The sequence below is a fragment of the Leptopilina boulardi genome, unplaced genomic scaffold, assembly GCF_019393585.1.
Source record: "Leptopilina boulardi isolate dan_hultmark-lab unplaced genomic scaffold, ZJU_Lbou_2.1 LbouV2_70, whole genome shotgun sequence".
NCBI classification, from domain to species: domain Eukaryota; kingdom Metazoa; phylum Arthropoda; class Insecta; order Hymenoptera; family Figitidae; genus Leptopilina; species Leptopilina boulardi.
The window spans coordinates 1,279,690-1,306,783 of NW_026138017.1; the positions used below are offsets into that span (position 1 = coordinate 1,279,690).

Here is a 27,094-nt window from a genome sequence, read left to right on the forward strand (position 1 = left end):
CTCATTGACGAAGGAACAGAGAGAGAGACAGAGAGAGAGAGAGAATATAAACTGTCTCTCTGTATATGTACACTGCTCACTCGGGAATGTTTCTAAAGATCAATGGGGACCTTATAAACGCCAATAATCCTCGGGATGCTCACCCTTCGCCACCACATCACCAAGAAGGAGAGGCTACATATAAATATATATATATATATATATATATATCTCGCGATGTTTGACGAATGGTGAACAATTATTGAGGAGTAAGTACGAGAACTCCAGGGGCGGATTGCGGCAATGACGGATTCGACGAATAAGGTGAGGGAGAGGGGGGTTGGGGGCAAAAGGAATGAGAGTGGGGGGGGGGTACCCGAAACGTATAAGAGAGGAACAGGCGGAATACTACCCAAGTTGCTATTGAACCGATTTCGAGCAAATATCACTTGAAGCAGGTCGGGAAGAGATGCGAGAGGCCGAGGAGGGAGTAAAGAGAGAGAGAGAGAGAGAGAGAAGGAAAGGGAGGTGGGATGGCTAAAGAAGGACAGAGAGAGAAAGATGGACAGAGAGAGAGAAAGAGCTTTCACAAGCCCTTCGGCAAATTTCATAACCGAACTTGTCGTATTTGCTGAGATTATTTCAATATATTCGACTCAACCTGGAAATCTGTTTGCGAGCTAGTGTATGCGTGAATGGAACTTGGCGCTCAGAGAGAAAGGGAGATAGAGAGACTTTAACTGACAAGGAAAGCGAATAGAAGAGCCATCAAGACTCTTGAAAGTGCATCCACGTGTTTCCTTATCTGCAACTGAAAACATATATATATATATATATATATATATTCTGACATAACCCATATGGAAGGCTGTATCATATAAATTTTGATTAAATGTTATTAGATTTATTTTTATTTTCTATTAAAAAATTATTTATATATTCCAGAATTTTGGCTTTATTTTTATTTGATACAATTAGAACAATAAATACAGAATCACCTTTTTTGGGTATATATATATATATATATATATATATATATATCATTATAGAAATGAAAAAAGGTGCCGAAAAGTATGTGTGAAAGAACGTATGTACGTATACTCAGGTTTAGAACGTGCGTAGCCGAGCAGAAATCGAAACCTTTGATACACAGGGTGGGACAATTAAACGCTAAACTACCCCTCGAGGGCAGGCGCACCCCTAATGCGCTCTTTATGGCGACTTAATGCCCCTAATATTGCATGCGACCCTTGTTTATACCAGTTCAGCGCTTCCCATTTTAGTCATGTCTCATTCAACGATATAAATATATATATATATATATATATTTTTCCTGAAGAAAATATCTATATTTCTCAACCAAAGCTAAAATCTCTTACATATCAAAATAGGCAAAATTATGGAAAATTAAATTCATTTTAACAAAATGCTACAAAAAACAAAAAAGAAAAAAAGATAAAACAGTAAAACCTCGATAAGTATTTGAGGAAACAAGAAAAATAATTATTGAGATTCTACTGTATAAATTTTATTACTATTACAAGAAATTACTACTAATTAATACTACTACTATTTATTACTAATACTACTATTTATTATTACTACTACTATGTAATACTACTACTATTTACTACTACTACTACTACTATTTATTACTACTATTTAATACTCCTACCATTTATTACTACTAATATTTATTATTACTATTTATTACTACTATACAATACAACTACTATTTATTACTATTACTATTTGAAACTCCTACTATTTATTACTACTACTATATAATACTACTATTTAATACTACTACTATTTATTACTACTATTTAATACTCCTACTATTTATTACTATTACTGTTTAATAATCCTACTATTTATTACTATTACTATTTAATACTCTTACTATTTATTACTACTACTACTATTTAATACTACTAATATGTAATAATACTACTACTATTTATTACTATTACTATTTGATACTCCTACTATTTATTACTACTACTATTTTATACTACTATTTAATACAACTACTATTTGCTAGTACTACTACTATTTAATACTCCTACTATTTATTACTACTACTATACAATACAACTACTATTTATTACTATTACTATTTAATACTACTATTTAATACTCCTACTATTTATTAATAGTACTATACAATACAACTACTATTTATTACTATTACTATTTAATACTACTACTATTTATTACTACTATACTATATAATACAACTACAATTTATTACTATTACTGTTTGATACTCCTACTATTTATTACTACTACTATTTAATACTCCTACTATTTATCACTACTACTACTACTATATATTAGTACTATTTCAATTTCTACAATAAACCAAAAAAATATGAAACACTAAAACCTCGATAACAGTTTTATGAACAACAAAATAATTATTGAGGTTCTACTGTATAGGTACTAAAAAAAAACTAAACTACTAATTTTACAAATTCAAAAATTATAGGAAATCGGTAGGGAACCATTTTTTAGAGAACCGAGAATATTAAGACACACTAGTACCTCGATAACAATTCTTCTTTGACTACTCAGACAATTTATTGAGGTTCCACTGCGTCTAAATTTTTCCTTTATTATTAAAAATTTTGAAAAAAATGAAAATAAATTTTTTGAATATACTACTGATGTTTTCAAAATATATATATATATATTGTGACACAGTGAGAAAATCAAATTGACTGTAATTAGAAGATTGACTGATGATGGTGAGGTAAACGAAATTATTTTCCCTTTATATGTGAAATTGAGGGGATTCGTATAGGAAATGTTGGGGGGGGGTATGTTTAGGTTAAAGGGGGGAAATGAGAGGGGGAGGGGATTTCGAGAAAGCAATTGTGAGAACCCCTGTCATCGAGGCATGGGAAAAGTTGATGTTCGTGTTTGTACTAGAGATCTACCAGCCGAAATAATGTAATGCAGACAGCTCTATTGAAACGTATCTAATATGTCTCTTGTCGTCTCTCGTGTATTATTGAACTCTCGATTTACGGTCAAGCCTACGGCAATGATTCTGATTAAATTACTCGACCCAAACTATTATACAGTAACAGAGGAGTTGAATTAAATGCAATTTAATTCAAACTACTGTTTAGACATATATATTACCTTTATATACATATATATGCCGTTTACTAAAGAAGCTTATTGAAATCCATTCGATACTGAGTTTAAGTTAAAGGTGTAGACGGTGCTTCAATTTGATATATATATATAGACATACTTAATCCTATTTATTGAATTACATCTGTCATCGAGTTTCATGAGCAATTAATCTTGACCCATTAAAATTTTTTTTATTTTTAATTTTTTTAATTTTTAGAACGATAAATAATAATTGGTTTTTTTTTTAAATACACACATTTTTTCTTTCATATCATTGATTTTTTTTGTTTGTTTCCAATTTTTGTAGCACAAAAATTGTGAATTACAAAACAAGGGATGTTTTTTTTTTTTGCTGACTATTTAATAAACATTGCAAAAATCAAAATATCAAAGTGACATATATATATTACAGTTTTGCTAAAGTTGTTTGGAAAATATTATTTTTCCGAAAAAATTCGTATTTGAACAATTTTAATTATTATAGGATTTAAAATGTTTTTCATTATTTTCCTCTACAATTTGTATATTCACTGTTTATAATATTTTCCATTATTTATATATAAATAAACATTTTTACTATTCATGTAAAATTATCTACAACATTATCATGTAATTCGCATATGTAAAAAAGATCTCTTCTCATGAATTTTTTATGGTATATTTAGAAGAAAAAAAAAACAATTATTTCTTTTACTATAAAAAATATAAATGTTTTGTAATAAATAAAAAATTTACATTAAATCAAATTATATTATAGTAATTAAATTATTGTTATTATTATTATTATTATTATTATTATTATTATTATTATTATTATTATTATTATTATTATTATTATTATTATTATTATTATTATTATTGAATAATAAAAAAATAACAATATAATAATTAATAAAAATAAATAATATTACAATAAAAAATATATAGTGAAAATTTAGAGAAAACTGGAAGATGCAAAAAAAAAAAAATTGATATATAAAGGAAAAGAATTTTTTTTTTGTATCGATTATCAATAAACTACAAATAGAGCCTATTTCATTAAAATAGAATAAAAAAAAAAAGAAGCTTTTGTCAATTTTCCCTGGTTATATGCGATATTGTCAAGAAAATTTACAAGAAACTTAAATCCTTATCCGATCCCCGAAGAAGAATGAACACGAAACGAGATACAAACGATTGATTTGAGAATGAACACATTTTTGCATTAAGTACGCTTTGACGATTTCTTGAAAAATAAAAATCGAGTAAAATTAGGTAAAAATAGAACTAGCTCAAAATACACTTCTTGGTATAATATATATTCTTTCTCTTTCTCGTTTTTTTTTCTATATATATACATATATATATAGTGGAGAGTTAAAAAAGTTGTGTTGGTCAGAGAAATATTCTATAAATTCAGGCAGGTATTTTTTTGCGGTAATGAACTCTTGACGGATTTTCAAGTACCTGCTTAAAAGAGACCACAACCTCTTTTTTTCTCTCTCTCTCTCTCTCTCTCTCTCTTGACACCTTGAACGGTGTTAGTTCTAACGCCTATATAAGAAGAGCACCGCCTTGGCCACTAAGCCATCGAAAGGACCTTTTGCCGTGTGCTCTGCGTTTCGCAAATTCGGTTCATTTGCTACATTGTCCGCGGCTTAAAAGAGAAACGAGACCCCTCTCGAGAAAGAAATCGCTCTAAAGACCATTGATCTTTACCGACAAGTGTCGCGAGACATTTTTTTTCCTCCTACCAATAGTTAAGATCCTTACAGGGAAAAAAAAAAATCTCTCATATATATATATATAAAATATACTTGACGAGTTCTTGATGTTTTAATATGTCTCTTTTCACATTTCTAAACGTGTTAATTTTACATTCAAATATTTCACCAATTTTCTACTTTTGTTTTAACGATGATTTGTGTTTAATATATGAAAAATAAGAAAGAAAAAAGAGTAAAATAGTTTTTTTTTTTTTTTTTTTTGCTTTTATCATAATTTTTTTTATGGCCGAAATAAACAAAATAATGCTGTAAACTCTTCATCAGAACAATAAATTATTAATTTTTTTTTTCAAATTTTCTGTCAATGAAAATAATTTTTTACTTTTTTTTTCAATTACTTTTTGTCAGTTTCAACTGTAATAACAATTATCGAGAGACAACTGCTTTATAAATTTCTTTTCTCCATTTTTGTTTCATTTTATTTATTTTATTCTACATTTAGAGAAATGGTATATATATTTGTCTCCGAGCCTACTAACTCATTTATTTGTTGCAAATATATTTCATTTCATTGAAATAAAAAATTTATTTGAGTCAAAGAAAAATTTATTTCTGACAAATAAAATTTTTATTTACGTCAAATAAATAAGTTAGTAGGCTCTGAGACAAATATATACGTTTATTTAATTCAAATATATTTTATTTGGTTCAAATAAATCATTTCTCTGGGTGATATAAAAAAATTTTTTTTTTCCCAAAAGTTAAATATATAAATAAAATTAAACTTTGGAAAAAACATTTCTGTTTAAAATAGATATATGCATTCTTTTTCGGTAGTAAAAACGATTTAAAAAAAAAAAAAAACAATTTAAAATCTCGTACATAACGGGAATATGTAAAATTACAAAAGCAGAAAATAAAAATGAACAATAACAAAATTAAAGGCGATAATGAAAAGCGACAAATAACAAATAATGACAGCTAAAAAAAAAACGAAACAAATATTAAAAGTCGAATAATAAAAATAACACTCAAATTTTTCATCTAAATTTCTTTTACTTATAATTTTTTATAATTATTGTAATAAAATTTATCAAACGGAAATATTTATAAAAATACAAATTTTTTTTCCTCAAAATTAGAATCTATTTTTTTTTTTTTTTTTTTTTAATGAAACAATTTAAAATTAAATTGCATTTGTATTAATGAAGCTCTTTGTTTCATTTTTTTTTGTCGTATTTTTTGACAAATGATAAATAAACGCGATGTGTAAATGTAACGTGCGAGTATATGTAAATTATAATTACAAATAAATTCGCACTTCTGTGGCGTAATAATTTTCGGTTAATATTCGTTAAAGTCAAGCGACGCTTAAGAGTTATTTTGAAATCGTTATAGCGCGATTCAAAATTCACATGTATATATATTCCCTGGATAATAATTTTAACACAATATATATGGTAGCAGAGCAACATCAGAGCCGTTGGTCTCATCAAGTGAAATCATCACCGACGACCCAAAAATTCGCACAGATGGCCAAAGCTATGCTCTTCTGTGTGAAGTCTACCCCGCATTCAACTATACGATAATCCACTTCCATTTTGACAGGGAATTTCGTTAGTGCGTTATGAAACTCATTAATCCGACAGATACTGCCCAACGATCTGGTTCCGCGAATCTATATAAACTTTGATACAAGTGCGTGCAGGTACTCGTCAACGAATTATTAAAAAAAAAAGGAAAAAAAAAAAAATTTCTCATTAAAATAATATTGAATGCCTCCAATGAATTCTGGACATTTTTTCCCCCATTTTAAAGTACTCTAATCATTAATTACCTTTCAGTTTGTTAATAATAATATGCCATCATTTTATATTGAAATCTTTTTCTCGTTTCCCATAAATGTGAATGGCTATTTTCGAATTAAATTTAAAAAACCATTTTTTTTCCAAAAATTAAATCAAAATTATTTCAAATTTATTTTGCATTAAATTATTATAATTATGATTTTATATTCGAGGAATATTAATTTTAGTTAGAATTATATACGGAAAAAATTTATATATGATCGGTTACTTCAAATAAATATTTATTTGTATTAAATAATTAATTGACGTAATTAAATAGTATTTATTTCGAAATTATTTGTTTAAATACAATATTTTATTTAAATACAATTTTATTTAAAGAAAAATTTTTTTCAATATATTTCTTTTTAATTGTCATAGAGTATAATCGATTATTTAAATCAAATAAATTTTTTTTTTCTTTGTAATTATTTTTTTATAATTTTGACAGGCTTTTATACATTCAGAGAAATTATAAATTTTTCTCAGTGCCTAATAAATATTTATTTGATTTAAATAAGGTTTTATTTTTGATTTAAATAAATTTTTATTTCATTCAAATAAATTTTTTGATTTGGTTTGAATAAAAAATTTTAATTGTGCCAAATAAATTTTTAATTTGGTTTAAATAAAACATTTTAATTGTGTCAAATAAATTTTTTGATTTGGTTTGAATAAAAAATTTTAATTGTGCCAAATAAATTTTTAATTTGGTTTAAATAAAACATTTTAATTGTGTCAAATAAATTTTTTGATTTGGTTTAAATAAAAAATTTTAATTGTGCCAAATAAATTTTTTGATTTGGTTTAAATACAAAATTTTAATTGTGCCAAATAAATTTTGATTTGGTTTAAATAAAAATTTTAATTGTGCCAAATAAATTTTTTGATTTGGTTTAAATAAAAAATTTTAATTGTGCCAAATAAATGTAATGAGACAAATATACGTTCATTTAATTTAAATATATTATAATTGGTTCAAATATAAAACATTTCTCTGGGTGTATATTTTTTTTATCCTTAGAAAAAATTGCCAGCAGAAAAAAACTAAAATTTTTATCCAAAAAAAAATTAATAATTCATTTTATTTTTTATAAGTATATTCCAATTTTTTTTCTTTATACACTTTTTTGTTTTGTATTTTCATATTTTTGTACATTTATAAAAAAAATTTCCCCTTTGTCACGCGCGTTTTAATATTATTTCTAATTAGTCACGGGTTAATGAAAGAAATATTTTTCCAACGCTTTTAGCATATATCTATATATAATGAAAACCATAAAAGTGATTTGCATAAAAATGACATTTTTAGTTAAAGTGCGGGTTATTTTGAGGGGCATCAAAAGGGAGGGGGGGGTACATGCCGCGAGTGTTTTGAAACAATTTTATTATTTTATTTTATATATGTATATATGCGTGCTAATGTCCACCATTTACTACATCTCAATTTATTTGCGAGGCAAAAACAACGGATTAGATTTTTCTTTTTTTTTTTTTAGAGTATGGAGAGGTGATTCATTTTTTTTTTTTTTTTTTTTTTTTTTGTTTTATTTTCCCAATGTTATTCACGTTAAGCGACATACACCGATTGAAAAAATTCCCAAAGCATCAAGCAGCAACGGAATTTTTTCCCTCTAATCCAATCCATCGACAATTTGTCGAGCGAAAAACTCGTCTACGCCATTTTTGCCTGTCGGCCTTCTCCCTCTTGGCAACGTGGCGGCGTAAAGCTATTAAAATTCATAACCTCGGACATACACCGAAGGGGGTTTATATATATAAAACGCGGAGTGCGCGAAATATATATATATATATAGAGAGAGAAATTTTCAGGGAAAATAGGTGGGGAGGGGGGTAAAAAGGGGTCAAAGGGTACGAGGTTTGGGGGTTTCAAAATGAAGTAACCAAATTTAACGTCTCGCGTGTGTTCGCGAAAGCTTGAAAACAAGAGAGTGAGAGAGAGAGAGAGAGCCTAGAAACATACACTACGGACCAAACTGACCAGCCGAGGCCGCCCGCGGCTCAATTTTGAATATGCATCGCTTCCCTATCCGCGGTGCATGCATAGACATTTTCCCGCTATACAATAGATGATAGAGAGGAACTCGATTCAATTATACCAAACCTCTTTGGTACCAAAACATTGTAATCGTTCATTAAAATCTTCGAATTGCTTCAAAATTGGGCCTCGTCAACCGCATATAATATTTATTCATAATATATGGATATATATCTATATATATATATATATTTACCAGGACGATAAACCTCCTCCTTAAGTATTTTCGTAAAACAAATAAATAAATAAACAAATACAAAAAAAATAAATATAGAAACAAGTAAATAAATAAATAAATAAATAATTAAATAATAAAACAAATAAATAAAGAAATAAACAAAGAAAAAAACAAATAAATAAAAAAATTAATAAACAAACAAATATATAAATAAATAAATAATTAAACAAATAAATCAAAAATAAATAAACAAATACATAAAAAATAAATAAATATTCAAACAAGTAAATAAAGAAATAAACAAATAAATAATCAAACAAATTAATAATGAAATAAATAAACAAATATTTAAATAATTAAATAAATAAAGAAATAAACAAATACAAAAAAAATAAATATAGAAACAAGTAAATAAATAAATAATTAAATAATAAAACAAATAAATAAAGAAATAAATAAACAAATAAATAAACAAAGAAAAAAACAAATAAATAAAAAAATTAATAAACAAACAAATATATAAATAATTAAACAAATAAATAAACTAATAAATAAATAAGTAAACAAATAAATAAAAAATAGATAAACAAATATATAAATAATGAAATAAAAAAACAAGTTAAGAAAGAAATAAACAAATAAATAATTAAACAAATAAATAAACAAATATATAAATAATTAAACAAATAAATAAACTAATAAATAAATAATTAAACAAATAAATAAAAAATAAATAAACGAATATATAAATAATTAAATAAATAAACAAATAAATAAACAAATAAATAATTAAATAAACAAATAATTAAATAACTAAACAAATAAATAATTAAATAAATAAATAATTAAACAAATACATAAAAAATAAATAAATAAGTAAATAAAGAAATAAGCAAATAAATAATTTAGCAAATAATTTAACAAGTAAATAAATAAATAAATATAAAATAAAAGTTTCCATACAAACATTTACAAAATTTCAAATTGAAATTAATTTTAAAATTTATACTCCAATTTTTCTAAAGTTCTCCAAATTTTTAATATTATTTATACATCCAAAAAAAATCTATGATAGAAGAAAAAAATAAAACGTAAATTATAATCTAGAAATATTTACTTTATCTTTCTAATATGGAAAAAAAATGTTTCGTGGATTCGCAATTTTTGTTTTGTTTTTTGTGTGTGTCTCTTTTTTTTTTGACGAACGCGCACGTGTATAGCGAGCGGACAATGAAATTTGTACGGGCAAAATGATGAAGAAAGGAACTTTATACCGAGGACGTGCTTGTTCTGCTTCAATTTACTTATTTACATATAAAAGCAGAGGGCAATTTTGTTTTTAAATTAAATCGCGTCAATCTGTTAAGTGTCTCTTGTCACTTCTATACGCAAGTTATTTTTTCCCCGAAAAAATTTCATCACTTTTATAATAATAATAATAATAATAATAATAATATATAGTTTAGAGTGTATATATGTAACGAGCTTTGCGCGCAAAAAACAAAGAGCTTAATTTTGTTACTTTCGCGGACTTTATAATGTTGGAGGGACAAAAGAGAATTATTTTCATATTTATATATTTTTTTTTTTTGTTTGAAAAATATATACGTAGTGTCTTATAAACAAATTATATATATGTAAATTTTTCAAAGGTATTAAAAAAAAATTTTAACACTAAAATTAGTTTAATAAAATTTTTTCCAACATTTTAACTAATTTGCATTTAAGTAAATAATTCTTTATTTTCAGTAATTATATTTTATTTATTTATATTTATAAATAAATTTTTAGTGTAATTTTAAGAATTTTTTTGTTTTTTTTAAACAAATGGATAAAAAAGAAGAATATTATAGTTTAATAGTAAAAAAATTCATATACATAATTATACATTGTTATTTATTTCATTTATTTTTAATAATAATTATTATTTAATTATGATAAATTTATAGTTAAATCATAATTATTTGACTAATTGATAAATATAATAATAATAATTTTCATAATTAACTGAATAGAATTACTAAAATAATTAAAAAAAAATATTTAATATAATAATTTTTTTTAACATTAAAAAGCAATAGAGTAATATTTAGTGCACCCTCTTGGTTTTGAAACTATAGGTAATCTTCACATGTCTCTCGCGGTAACGTTTTATTGATTTTCTACCGACAGAGTTTACCGACATATGGAAGTCGAATTTCTCAATTCTCCCGTATAAAGGCAGCACTCTGTAAGATATTTCGATTTTAATGTTAATTACCTTCATTCGAGATTGTAAATTTTATTTTCCACATCGACTGACGTTAAATCATGACTAATATTTAAAAAAAAAAAAATAATTTATTTTTTCTTAAAAAGAAAAACAAAACTGTGTAACACTTTTTTTTCAATTTTCTTTCTATTATTTTCTATTATTTTAAATGATAAAAAAAAAGTCCACAAATATTATTTTATTCTTTCTGTATAAAACAATTAAAAAATAAACGATTTTTAATTAATTAATTATAAAAGCAAATTTCTTAATTTAGGAATTTTTAATATACATTTATAATAAATAACAATTATTATTTTATTGATAATAATAATTATTAGTTATTATTTAAATAAATAAAAACAAATTTTTGTATTAGTAACAAATATTTTTATAATTATTATTAATAAAGAAAACCAATTTTATGTTTTTAAATTTGTCAAATTGATTCTAAATTATTTTATTTATTATATTTAAAAATTTCAATTGTTTATAAATTTAAAGAGAAATTTTTTTTTTTTTTTTTTTTGCCTCAATATTTTCAAATATTTATTGCGATGAAAGTAGAAAAAAAAAACAAAAAACGATTTACCATTGAAAATTAATTAAATTTTTGAAATTTTTTTTTTTGTGATCAATTGGAGAAATTTAGATTCATATATAGCGTGTGTTTGGATCGTTGTTGATGATGCGTATATTTTGAAACACAAGCGCTATCGTTCTAGGTAATACACTGTTATAATTACGAAGTAGCAATCAATTAGCACACCAATCGTGCGTTGATTAAGGGGTCGATTGGAATGTAATGGGGCTGTAGGTGGTCAGTGATAATTAACGTTCGTGGAAATCAGCCGAATGCGTACTGCGTAAAATCAAATACTGTCGACCGGCGGTCCTCATCCCCCCCTCCCCACCCCTCATCCCTTCACCTCTATCGCAGGAAACGAAATATTGGATGTGCGGCGACACGGATGCCAGCAACAATTTGATCATCCCTTTTAATCGACCCTTTCAATTTCTCATGACAATTCCCTTCTCATCTTAAAAAAAAACCTTTAATATAAACCGAGTTTTATTTTATATATATATATATATATATATATATATATATATATATATATATATATATATATCATATGAAAAATCATAAGAATTAAAAAAAAAAAGTTAATAAAACGATATTTACAATTTTACATACTTGCTTTATTTAAATATAACCGTAAGTTTTATTTTTGCTAAAAAAAAATCTAAAATATGAGAGAATTATTTTGCTTGTAAATTACAATTTTAATATCATACTTTTTTTAAAAAAAATTTTTTTTTCTATTAATAAGAATATTTATTTACCAAAGAAAAAGGATTTATTTTCTCGAGAGGGAATTTATTAAAATGTTATTTTTAATATTTTCTATGTAATTAAAATTCTGCGGGTAAATTTAAGTATTAGTAATTAGTTGTTTTTAGTCAGTTAAGTAAAAATAATTTTTTTTTTTGTCAGTTAAAGGTAACTTTAGGAAATTCTAGGGAAAAATATTTATTTGAAAAGAAATATATAATTGAATAAAAAGAAAAATTTAATAATTTTTTAAGTAATACAAGTTGATTTTGGTCAGACAGATAGATGAATTAATTAATTTTTATAAAATTCTTATAAGGAGAAGATATTTTTCAGTAATGAATAAAAAAAAAATTCATTGATTTTAAGTAGTAACATTCGGTTTTAGTCAGACGTTAAGTAAAAAATTATTCTTTTGCAATATTTTCAATTCTTTAATTATTTAAATTTATTTAAATTATTTGAAAAATAAATTTTTAATACTCAATTGAAAAAAAAATTAATTTTAAGTAGTAACAGTCGGTTTTAGGCAGACATTAAGTAAAGAATTCTCCTTTATTTGCAATATTTTACAAATTTTCAAATAAATAATTTACTTTTAATTTATATAACTTATATAATTTTAATAATAAAAAGAAAAAAATATATTTAATTTTAAGTAGTAACAGTCGGTTATAGTCAGACATTAAGAAGAAAATTATTTTACTTTCCTTTGCAATATTTTCATTCTTTCAAATATATTTAATTTCTTTAATTTCTATAGAAAATATATTTTCAATAATAAAAAGAAAAAAATAATGTACTTTTCAGTAGTAACAGTCGGCTTTAGTCAGCCATTAAGTAATAATTATTCTATTTTTTATTTGTAATACCTTCAATTCAATAATTTAATTTTTTTCCTAATCCTACAGGGAAATAATAGAATTTTTTAACAATTAATACAAATAAAATTCATTAATTCTAAGTAGTAACATTCGGTTTTAGTCAGACATTAAGTAAAATATTATTTTACTTTCCTTTGTAATATTTTCATTTTTTCAAATACATTTAATTTCTTTAAATTCTGTAGAAAATATATTTTCAATACTAAAAAGAAAAAAATTAATTTCTTTTCAGTAGTAACAGTCAGTTTAGGTCAGACATTAAGTAAATAATTATTTTCCTGTCCCTTGCAATAAATTCTCTAATTATTTAATTTGTATCTTCTTCCTACATAGAAAAAGAATAAGTTTTCAATAATTTAAAGAAAATTTCAAGTAGTACAAATCGATTTTAGTCCGGCATATATTCTTTTCTCGTTATAAAAATTAGTTAAAATTTCCCCGGAAAAATTAAGCGTATTTTTTTTCTAATTACATTCGTTTATATTAAAATAAATGTCTTTTATCTTTTGTCTCATCATTTTAGAAAATATATTCATTTAGGCGAAAAAAGAAAAAAAAAAACCTTTACATTATTATAGTATAATATAAACAAACTGAAAAATTGAGATAATGAAAAAAGTGAATAAGTAGAGGATGGTCAAAGTGGCTTTTGTTTTTTGCTGAGGGGGGTTTTTTTTAGAAAAAGATAATGGTATCTACTTAAGAGAGAAAGCAAGCGAGAGAGAGAGAGAGATGATTTTAGTGTGCACGTATTTCATTAATGAAGGAAAAAATGAATTTTCTCTCAACGTATTTAAACGATGGAAGGAGTAAACCGCGGCTTTCATTTAACTTATCTAGTGGTAGCTAAACTAACCTCGTAACTATATATACTATATTTATATATACATAGAGGACAATATACGTTCAGTGGTTGAGTTCCTGTTACTTTCAGCTACACTCATTTTGTTTTCGCTTAACTTTCTTTTTTTTATACCCAGGGGTTCTTTTTTTTCTATACTTTTTTTTCTCCCCCTCCCACATTTATTTCTCGAGAACGAAGTAAAAAGGAAAAGCTTGGTTATTTTAATGAGAATCGGGCTCGTTTGTGGCGTCAACTATGTGCTTCTCTCTCTCTCTCTCTCTCTCTCTCTCTCTCTCTCTCTCTCTCTCTCTGTCGCTCACTACTGTGTTGCCGTCTGTACTTGAAACGCCGCGCCAATGGAAAATGAGTAGGGGGAGGGGGGGTCTCTTACCTTGTGCGTTGCCCATTGCCCAATGTCTGCTTCTGCTGCTCCTCCCTCTCAATCTCATTCTCTTCTCTCTCTCTCTCTCTCTCACTCCAATTTCTGTCCACCATCTCACCGCGCTCTGCGACTCCTCTAATGAACGTTTAAGCAAATATTATTTCTGCTTATGTACTCACTAACTTAGTATGACTTTGGTTTTAATTAATAATGCTAAGCAGTGTATTTCTATACGAATAAGTTGCGCGTTTACCCCTTGCGCAAGCGCGCATCAAAGATTCCAAAGAATATGCTTTCTTTTTTTTTAATGGCGCAATAATTAATCCATATTTTCAATTTAAAAAATTTTATTAAAATAATCATTACTTTTTTTTTTTCAAAGAGAGTTTCTTTTCTTTGCAAATTTTTACAAAAAGAAATTAAATATTTACCAAATTTTTATTTATTTGCATTTTTAAGAAATAAAATTAAGTAGTAAAGATTCGTTTTAGTCAGAGAGTGCGAAATATTTTTTTTTTCTGATTAATAAAGAAATATAATTAAGTAGTAATGTCCCGTTTTAGTCAGACAAATATATCTTTTTTTGTAACTAAAGAAAAACAAAAAAATTAAGTAGTAAAGTTCTATTTTAGTTAAATAAAACCGAAGATGTTTTCCTATGAATAACGGTATGTAGGTAAGTAGTAACGCCCAGTTTTAGTCAGGCGAAAATATATTCACTTAAACCATATAATAAGTAGTAAAATTCTATTTCACTCAGACAAAGCAAAATATTTTTTTTTTAATCGAGGAAATAATATGAGTCGTAAAATTCTATTTTAGACAGACAATGCAAATTATTTTGTTAATAAAAAAAGAAATTAATTTAAGTAGTAATAACCTATTTTAGTCAGACAGTGCAAAATATTTTTTTTCGAAAAATAAAAAAATGTTATTAAGTAGTAACCTTTTGTTTTAGTCAGACAGAGAAACCTATTTTTTTACTGATAGAAACAATATAATTAAGTAGTAAAATCCTATTTTAGTCAGACAGAGAAATTATTTACTAAATAAAGAAATATAATTAAGTAGTAACAATCCGTTTTAGTCAGACGAAGTAAAATATTTTTTTGGTTAAAGAAAGTAATATAGTTAAGTAGTTACAGTCAATTTTAGTCAGACAAAGAATATTGTTTCTCTGTAAATTAAGGTATAGCATTAAGTAGTAACGCTTTGTTTTAGTCAGACAGGGAAACATATTTTTTTTACTGATAGAAACAATTAAGTAGTGAAACACTATTTTAGTAACACAAAAAAATTATTCACTAAATTAAAAAATATAATTAAGTAGTAACAACTCGTTTTAGTCAGACGAAGTAAAATATTTTTTGGTTAAAGAAACTAATATAATTAAGAAGTTACAGTCAATTTTAGTCAGACAGAGAAACATTTTTTTACTGATAAAAACAATATATTTCATTAGTAAATCCTACTTTGGCCAGACAAAGCAAATTTTTTTCGCTAAATAAAAAAATATAATTAAGTAGTAACGTCCCGTTTTAGTCAGACAAATATATTTTTTAACCAAAGAATTAATATAATTAAGTAGTAAAATCCTAGTTTATTCAGACAATGAAAAATATTTTTTTCGCTAAATAAAAAGAAATATAATTAAGTAGTAATAACTCCTTTTTGTCAGACGAAGTAAATTTTTTTCAATTAAAGATATTAATATAATTAAGTAGTTACAGTCAATTTTAGTCAGAAAAAGAATATTTTTCTTTGTCTGACTAATGTAGGATTTTACTACTTAATTATATATTCCTTTATAAGAAATAAAAAAATATTGTCTGACTAAAATTGGATTTTACTACTTAATATTTTCCATCAGTTAGAAATTTAAAAAAAATTTAATAAACGAAACATTATTAAGTAGTTACATTCTATTTTAGTCAGACAATGAAATTTATTTTTTCCATGTTTCAGCTAAATTAAGTAGTAACATTCCATTTTAGTCGGGCAAAAAAAAAAGAAATTGTCAGATTTGTAAATATATACTTCTATTGGATGTTTTTAAGATAAATAAATTGGTCAGACGTGAATTTTCATGCTTGGAAAAATAAAGTGAATTTAATGGAATGTTTTTGTTTTATATATGTACACGAAAGACAAGCAATTTCATTGATCTTGTTGGTCAAGGAGGAGGAGGAGGAGGAGAAGAAGAGGAAGGAGGATGAGGTCAGTATCAGTGTGGTAAGGTCTTTCATGGGTCTTTACTCTTTGCTCTCTCTCTCCACCTCTCTCTCCAAGGCCAATAAGGTTAGACGAAGTAAGCATCGAGCAATATTGGACGGACGACGACGTTTCTTCTATATCCAAAAACCCCCCTTTTCACCCTTCCCGCCAAACTTGTCCCTAAACAAATTTAATAAATTCGCGATTTCCATGTTGACTGCATCGAGGGGGAATGAAAGTCACTGTTTTCAATTTCTGTGTACATTTTAACCAACTCTCTCTCTCTCCCCGTCCCCTATGGCTAATAAAAGTGAATCCACAAGGCTACTAAATTAAACGACAACGAATATTACACTACTTTTCAATTTGTTGATAATAAAACATTTTTTTAAAATTATTTTTTAAATTATTTATTAAATATTTTTTTAATTATTGTTAAATTTTTTATATTATTTTTCAATTATTTTTTAATTATTTTAAAATTATTTTAAAATTATTTTAATATTATTTTAAAATTATTTTAAATATTTTTTAAATTATTTTTCAATTATTTTTTTGTAATTCGTTTTATTTTAATTCATTTACTATTTATCCTTTTCTATTTATTATTATATTATACAGGGTGATTTTTATGTTCCGGACCCCCTAAAATTTTTTTAAATTCCATTATTAAAAAAAAGAAACGAACGAAAATGAGAATAAAAAAATTTTTTTTAGGGTGTACGGAACATAAAAATCACCCTGTATAATATAATTATTAATTAACGGAACTTAAAATATTTTTAACACTTTTTCTTTCAGTATGATTATTATTAATTATAAAAAAAAAAAATCTCCTACCTTAGCTGCCTTCAATCGATGTATCGTGTATTGTAGAAAAAAAAGATCTGTTGTAAACACCACTCGATCAAAAAAAAAAAAATTAACACTCAAAAAAACGACTATTTTTTTTACTAAGAAAAATACTTTTTTTAAGCGAACACGATTTTAAAAAATTTCAAACACTCCCGAAATAAAATGAAAATGTATTAAAATGACAAAAAAAATATTAACACTTTCAAAATTTTAAATCACGTCTAAACAGGTCAAGGCACAAATTGTTAATGATTAAATTATTTTCCTACCATACTGTTTATGACCTTCGCGAGCTGAGATATCTTTTGTATATATTTCAAATGTAAACAATTTGTTTACTGTACTTTAAATGTACAGCTAGGGTCGCAGGTATAAAAGGTAATAAAATTCCAAATTCATTTCTTATAAATTTTTCGAAATAATAATTTAGATTTAGTTTTATTTATTATTTATTTAGATTTATTTTTTAATTTCATCGATTGAATTATCAGGGTTTTTCAATTTTAGTGGAAAATATTAATGCAAATTATGACAATTTTTTAAAATTATTATTATTATTATTATTATTATTATTATTATTATTGACAATATGTAATTTAAAATAATATTATATGATAATAAATTTCATATTTATTATAGAAAAAAAAATTATTTACAAGAAATTTGCTTGTGATATAAAATTAAAATTTTCTTTTTAAAAAATTTTGATATTTTTTTTTTTTAATGTATAATGTAATTGATCGAAATTCCCTACGTCAGGTTTTTTTTTGCCGTTTCAAAGTTAATAGTTTAAAAAAAAAAATACTTTTTCTATTTGTTACTTTTCAAATCTGATAATCTGTTGTTATTTTAATTATTATATCCCTATTTAGCGTTCCAATATTTTTTATAATATTTATTATATACTGTTAAATGAAAAAAATATTTTTTCAAACATTTTTGTATATATTATTTAATTTGTTTAGCTGAAATTTAAAAAATATATATATTCAAGAATATTTCAGTAATGAATCATAATTTTCTAATATTCTCTGTAATATTTTTAAATACATATATACATATATTCCCTTTTTTTAAGTAGTACGAGTCGATTTAAGTCCGACTGATTAAATTTATTAATCAAAATGGTAATAATTGATTTTTATAAATTTATAATAAATATTCGGTAAGATCAAAAGAATTTTTTTTTCTGTAATTATTTTTATTATTTCAATTATAAATGCAAGTGTTTTAATATTTTGTAATTTGAAATGTAAAAAAAAAAAAAATAAATAAAAAATATTCAAGTTGTTATACACTTTGTCCAAGTTTTCACCAAATAGAGTTTCCCAGTTTCACGACTGAACAACCGTATCACTGTCGGTAGCGCACTTTAGTTCAGTATATTGGTCTTTGGAGTTAGGGAGCACGCATGGACTCGAATTTCCAGGCTCGCTCGCATGGTTAACTTGAACAAACAGAAATTACCATTTTATTGGGTGAGTTCTAGCGCCCTCTTACGGTGCCATGGCGGCAACTCTCCAACCCCTTCTCTCCCTCTCTTTTGCTTTCTCTCTTACCGTATACGACTCGACATTTCTCTCTCTCTCTCTCTCTCTCTCTCTGAACCCCTAACGCCAGGATTGGAATACTTAATCGTACCCTTCGGTACCATTGCAAATCTATTGTTCCTCAATGTGAGTCAGTTTCGCCCAAGTTCGATCATTAGCTCTCATCAACACCCTCGATTAAATAAACCTTTCATTAATTTCCCAAAACCCGGAAAATTTCACATCTTCATTGAAATCACTTTCTTGTTCCCTTCTATAGGGGGAAAAAATATTTATTTTCTCTTTTATATTTTTTATTTATTATTTATTATTTTCAAAATAATAAATACGAAAATTCTCAATTTTAAAAATATTAATTTTTTGTCATTTTTTCTTAAGGCCAGGTCCAAGTGAGGCAGCGCCATCACTAAAATTTTGGAAAATTTTTAACAGCCTTTTCTTGAAAACAAAAAGGTAAAATTCTTTTTTCCTTTATGGATAATTGATTATTGGCAAGATATACACCAGCTAAAACTTTTTTTTTGAGTTAAAATAATAAAAAAAAATTTCATGTCAATAAATATGAGCACTTTTTTTCACAAAAACTGTAACAGTACTTTCTCAGAAATTACAATGAAAAATGCAATTTCCATTTGGAAAATTAATAAACGTTAAAAAAATACACGGCCTAAGATTTACCAATCACGAAAATAACAAAAAAAAAAAAAAGTTTTTTAACATAACATATTTTACTCATTATGACAGCCGTTTACCGAGAAAAAAGATTTCTTTGATTCAAAGAAATCAATTTCTTTGACAAATTTCTTTCTTTGATTCAAAGAAAATTTATTTGTTTCACAAAAATTATTTTTGATTCAAAAAAAATTATCTTTGTTTAAAAAAAAATTATCTTCGTTTCAAAGAAATTTGTTATTTAATTCAAATAAATGTTTCTTTGACCCTATATCAATGTCAGAATTTATTCGAATGTAATTGAACAAATTTCTTTCATTCAAAGAAAAATTTTTTGAATCAAAGAAATTTTCTTTAAAACTAAGAAGCTATTTTTGTTTCAAAGAAAATTTTATTTTGAATAAAAGAAAACAAGTCAAAAAAACTGGTTTCTTTAAATCAAAGAAATCTTTTCTATGGGTGTTTGGCAGGTTATATATGTCACCAGACGTTTTGCGGTTTTGCCGAAAGGAGGAGATTGGCGCTGTTGCTAACCACCTGAAATACATAATCTACCAAAGGACTGTGTCACAATCATTAAAGCAGTATCAATATGTTGAATATTTAATAAAAAAATTTTTTTTTTTTTTTGTTATTTTCGTGATTGGTAAATCTTAGGTGGTGTATTTTTTAGCGTTTATTAATTTTCCAAATGGAAATTACATTTTTCATTGTAATTTCTGAGAAAGTACTGTTACAGTTTTTGTGAAAAAAATGCTCATATTTAATTTATCGACATGGAAATTTTTTTCATTATTTTAACTCAATAAAAGTTTTAGCTGGTATATATCTTGCTAATAATCAATTATCCATAAAGAAAAAAGCATTTTACCTTCTTGTTTTCAAGAAAAGGCTGTTGAAAATTTTCCAAAATTTTAGTATCAATGTAGATGGCGCTGCCTCACTTGGACCTGGACTTTTTTTTTTTTAATTTTCAAATTATGACAATTTAAATAAAATAATGAGAAAACTCATTTTAAAAATGGAAATTTATTTTTAGACATTATAAATAGGAAAATGAATCCCTTTGTGGGAGATAAAATATGTGAAAAAGGTCCTACTAATAAAATTGAAGCTTATTTTCGTGGTTCCTGGGCTTTTAATTAAGACGAAAGAAAACCCAATAATCGACCATTTTCCCTCCACTCTCTCTCTTTCTCTCTCTCTCTCAATTGCCGTTTCAAGTTGACGCTTCACAAAATTAATTAAACTTTAATTAATACAGGTCTTTGAAATGCTAATACTAAAACAAACACGTGCGCCGTTTAATTCACAAGAATATGAAAATCCGATCTTCGTAATCGATTGTTCCCCCCCATCACCACCCTTACCCCCCCTCTTTTTTTTCTCCCGCTCGCAACGAACAATGGAAATTGCAATTTGTAACAGGATTTTTCATTTCGAACGGCTCTAATTAATAATTTTCTGACGATAACGAATTTTCCATCATCTGACATTTTTTTTTCGCTAATTGTAAATTTTTGATAATTCAAACGATGTTATAATATAAATTATATGTCATTAAAAAATATTTCATTTATTTAATTTTAATTCTTTATTATAATTATTTGCTTTTTGTTAATATTTATAATATTAAATATTATAATAATATAATAATATTAATATAACAATATAAAAAATAATAATAATATTTTTTTTAATTATATTTTGCAAAAAAATAATTTAGTTTTCTAAATAAAAAATTTGTTATCGAAACTTTTTTTTTTCTTTTCTTTAATTGATAATGGGCTGATAAAAAGAGTTGGAAAATTTAAATATGTACATCAAATTTTATTTTTATCACGAGTGACTATATACAAATGGTATTTTTTCTAATGTTGCTAACATTTTCCTCGCACATTTGACAATTTTTTTTTTTTTTTTTTTTGCAAATTTTTGAGCACACAAGTTGCTTGACTTTTTTTTTCCTTTTTTTTAAACCTTTATTTTTGTTTCAGAGTCTCATAAATATATCAGTACAATGAATTAAAAATGATCATTTCATATCATTATCTTATCATCATTCTCTGTTCTCTGGAAAAGATTCTTAGTACTATTTATATTATAATGCGCATTTTTTTTCATCTTAACATATTAATACTGCATGACATTGTTTTTCAATAAGATGTTCCATTTTTTTTTTTTTTTTTAAACTATTTTTCTAAAATTTAATACTGAGTAAATACACTTTACAAATTCTGTTACTAATTGAAATAAAATAAATTTCCCTCCTTTTTTTAAAAAAAAAACAATTTTCTTTCATTGAAAAAAATTTAATTTCAAAAAAAATAATTCTACTTTTAGTTTGTAAATTATAAATTAATCGTAAAGTGAATGAAAAAACAATTTCATTTTTTTTCAATTAAAAAGAATAATGAATTGAATTTTTCACATGCAAATAATGATTGTCCCTGTGTATATTGAATATTATCATTCAAAACATATAATATTGTTCGTCATTGAGAATATAATTCACTTAGATTCATTCATTTATTATAATTATTAAATATATATATATAAATGCAATGTCAAATTTTTTTTTCTACAAATAAACATATTGTGAAAAAATTTTTTTATACAAAATTTTCAATTATTCACAAATAAACATACTTTTAAATATATGTAGAAAATTTCCAATTGTCTACAATAAACATTTTTTTAAATGCTAAAAATTTTTTTTTCATTGAAAATATAATTTCTCTCTCTCTTTCTATATATATATTTTTTTTTTAAAGACCTTATTTTTCTCGCGTAATATCAGTGCAATATTTTTTGAATAAAAGCATTTTAATTAACAATGACAATGGACTGAATACATAATTTAAAATTGACAACGTATTTATTTTCAAAGCGTTTACTGCGCATATTGCACCTTTTGTCTCCATTAATGATTTCATCTACAATCAACTTTTTTATTTTTTTTTATTTTTTTTTTTTTAATTAATGAGAATAATGAAAAATTTGTATAGATAGCGTTTAATTGTTTTGTAAATTACGTAACTCTTGAAGAGGAGGAGGGAAATTAAATATTTAATGGAGAAAAGTAAAATTAAAAGCGTTACGTAATTTACGAAGGAGTTTTCACATAATTATATATATATATATAGACATACGTACGATTTACAAAAATAGCGAATATAATTCTATTTTGAAAATAAATTCCTGAAACGAATTCGATATACCAAAATTTTCGAAAAAAGCACACAATCGCATAATTTTTACATTTTCTTTTTTTTACAAATGGCTGTTACGTTCAATCCTTACATAACTTATATTTACATTTATTAAACTAAAAACAAAAAAAAAAATGCTTCTGGAATTTTTTCTCAAATTTTTTTTTCAAAATGAAAATTGTTTTTTTTTTGGTATACAGTCACTGCTAAAAGTTTTCAATTATTTTTGCTTCCTCAAGAGGAAGTTCTGTTATTATATTTCAATTTTATTTCACTTTATTGAATTTCTTTTTTATTTTCTTTTAACTTACAAATTTTTATATTTTATTCATATAATTTTTTTTCACTTTTTTCACAAATTATAAAAACTATTTTCCCTTTACAAAAGTAATTTATAATTTCGAAAAAAAAAAAAATTGTTAAATCCATCAAGAAAACAATTTACAACGCCTGCAGTAAATTTTTAATTTTTTTTTCTTTAAAACGAACAAAATTGAAAAATAAAAAAATATAATTTAAATATGAAAATTATAATTTAAACCAATGGCAGAGACTGTCGTATACAAAACAATCAAAATTCTCTCTCAAATGGAAGTCTCAAAACATAAAAAAATTGTATTAACGAATTTTGAAAAAAATTAACTAATAAAGAAAAATTAAATGATTGAATAAATTTAAAAAAAATTATTTTTTTCAATAGAATAAAATTAAAAAGAATTAATTTTAAATAATAAATTCTTTTTAATTTTAATAATGATGATTGGAAAAAAAAAAATTTAATGAAAAATAAAGAAAAATGTTTTTTACCCTTTAGTCCATCCTGAGCATCTTTAAATGTTAACGCACGCCTTTTGATGATTGAGCTACTGGAACATCATTTTCCAAAAGCATGCGTAGTCACGAATCATTTATTCGCTTCTTTTTTTTCAAATATCTTTCATGAAGATTTTTGATAAATTTCCTTGGAGGAAATAATCGCATTCTCTAATAAATATATTTGCACACGGGAGGGGGTTTTTCCTTTTAATTTTTTTTTTTTTTTTTTTTTTTTAATATTAGCACACTGGGCATCTCATTAAAACTGAGAATGATAAAAAAAATCTTTTTGATATTTATCTGCCACATGTCCTTGTCATCAGCAGGAAGGGGAAAATTTGGAATTTAAATTTAAACAATTTTTTTACGTCCAAATTTCACACCATTTGAAGTCCTTTTGTGATACTTTCTACATGTTCCTTTGCTTTCATCCTGAGAGCTTGAATACTCGAGGTTCTTGGATCATGTCCTGGAGGACTTGAAGGTGCTTGCACTGGCCCTCCACCTATACTCGGTATTCCTGCAGCTATGGCAGCTAAAAAAAAATATTCTTGATTTAATTATACGAAAGAAATAATTTTTTTTATTTAGCAGAAAAAAAAATTCCACGTAAACGAGTCAGAAAGTACTCAAGTTACTAGTGAGTAAGTCAGAAATTATCCAGTTAAAATTTCTCACTTTAAAAAGTTATACAAAAAATTTTATTTTAGAAGTACTCGTCAGAAGTACTTTCAGTCGGAAAGTATTTGTCAGAAGGTATTCAACGAAAAGTAATCAAATGTCTAAACGTACTCGAGTCAGAAAATAATATATTCAAATGGCATAAAGTACGTAAAATAAATAGTACTTATTTTAAATAATCATTAGGTCAGAAAGTACTCAGGACAAGAATTACGAAGATCAGAATTATATTATTTAGGGAATTGTTATTTAACTATGAAAAATATATGTTTACGACTCGGAAGGTACTCAATAGTCATAAAGTACTTCAGTCAGAAAATTATAATTAAAAGTATGTAATTCTCAAAGTATAAATGTCAAAAAGTATACTTAAGTTGAATAGTCCCTTAATCTGAAAGTACTTTCAACCGCAATTAAGTCAGAAAATACTTTTGCTAAAGTGTTCAAAAATATTTAAGCTAAAAGTACTTAAGTCAGAAAAGTGCAAAAGTCAAAAATACCGCCAGCAGCTTTAAAAAATATTGTGTTTGAAATTATTTTTACCTGTAAGACTGGTAACAGGAGAGACATTCGGTGGAGATGGAAGCCTTCTTGATGACGTTAAATAACTTGGATAACCAGTGTGAGGTGCGGCTAAAAATCCAGGAAGAGCACTAAGAAGTCCCGGTGGTGGCATCCAATGTTCACCTGCTAATGCCAATGCAGGTCCTCCAATATTCCTTAAAAAAAACAACAAAAAAATTATAATTAAAACAAAAAAAAATTAAATTTGAATTTATAATTGAAATATTAATATTTTTTTCGACCTCATCTACTTTTTTTTTACAAATATATTCGTCCCTTTATAATAGGATCATCATTATACACAATTGAATTATGTCATTATAAAATGAAGATCATTTATACAAGTTTATCTTCACTTCATTAAACAAAAGTAATTTGATGGTCTCATTTCTACGAGAGACAAAGGACTAAGTTCTTAATTCATGCAAAATACTTGCCTCATGTTCGCGTGATGATATTCCGAGATGCCAAGCCTGGTGGCTTCCATTTTCTCCTGTCTACGCCATTTCGCTCTTCTATTTTGAAACCACACCTGAAACAATCATAAAAAAATAAAATTTTTAATTGTGTTTCAAAAAAAAATATATATATATATATAGTAAACAATTTTTTCAACATTATTGAGCAAAGTAACAAAAAAATAGTAACAATTTTTATTGCCACAAATAATGCCCAGCAGCGTGGGGTAAATGTGAAATATTTAGATTTTTTTTTAAAAATGGAGTGTAGAAAAAAATTTAGGGGGGTAGCAAACGATCGGAATACGATATTTATCAACTTGAGTTGACAACAAGTAACAAAAAAAATAGTAACAATTTTTATTGCTATAATTAATGCCCAGCAGCGTGGGGTAAATGTGAAATTTTTAGATTTTTTTTAAATAATCATGTGGGTGGCGACTATGGGGCGCTGCTGAACTTGACTGCTATAGTTTCACTGCACTCGTAGATCTAAAAATACTTATAAAATATTTAGGACAAATTGCATAAGTACTTTTTGACCTAAGTCAGAAAATTGTTAGGTAAAAAATATTCTTGTTAAAAATGTTTCATAACGTACCTAACTTTTAATCCGAATAAATAAATATAATACTCAATTAAAAGGTGCTTAAATTAAATAGTAATTAAAAAACTACTGAAGTCAGAAAATATCTAAGCCAAATGGTACTTGTGTCATAAATGATTTATGGTTTATTGTACTTTTGTTAAAAAATATTGGTCAGAAAATAGAAGTTTGGTATTTAGTGTTAAAACGTTCATAAATCATAAATAAGTAAACAGAAAGATGTAAAAAGGATTCTACTACATTTTTCATAAAATATATTCTCTCTTTTCTAATCGTTATGTAAAAAAAATTTTTTTTTTTTTTTGCAAAGTAGAACAAAATTGCCTTTTGATAATTATAGAGAAGCAATTTTTTAAAATAGAGTGCAAAACCTTTGATAATTGTTTTAGCAAGTACACGAAGAAGAGAAAAAAAAAATAATGGCAAAATTGAGAAAAAAGAAAAGAATTTTTTTTTTCAAATCAAGCCGGACTTAATAATCTTTTTTTGCTGCTAATGTGGCAGCACTTTAAAACAGGACGAATATGCCACATTATCCTAATACCCTTCGCACTGTTATCTATCCCATGAAATCTCCACACACCATTCACTATACTAATTAGCAGTTTTAACTTCTGTTTCAAATGCGTGCGCGTGCACAAATAGGCATAGATTATATTCTTTGCTTAAGGTTTCAGAAAGTCATCGACAGCAATATTTTTTTCAAAAGAAAGGAATTTTTTTTCATGTTTCCAATGACCCTCATATAATGATGCCAATCGCTTCTAAGGATAGTTTTAAAATATATACTTTTTCCAGGTTTTGTTTTTTTTTTTTTAGAAACAAAAATCATTCGCAAATTTTCTGAATTTA

The 27,094-nt window shown here is 25.2% G+C and overlaps 1 protein-coding gene across 11 annotated transcripts in view; it reads right to left on the reverse strand.

Moving 5' to 3' along the window:
* Positions 1-21,713: 21,713 nt before the first annotated feature.
* Positions 21,714-27,094, reverse strand: part of LOC127290510 (retinal homeobox protein Rx2-like) — a 390,969-nt gene continuing 385,588 nt past the window's right edge. For all 11 annotated transcript variants that reach the window (XM_051319130.1, XM_051319132.1, XM_051319125.1 and 8 more), the window contains 3 exons: positions 25,615-25,709; positions 25,157-25,332; positions 21,714-24,467 (listed from right to left, as the gene is read on the reverse strand). In XM_051319130.1, coding sequence (XP_051175087.1) covers positions 24,310-24,467; positions 25,157-25,332; positions 25,615-25,709 — 429 coding nt within the window. In that variant the 3' untranslated portion in view covers positions 21,714-24,309. The remainder of the gene's footprint in view (positions 24,468-25,156; positions 25,333-25,614; positions 25,710-27,094) is intronic.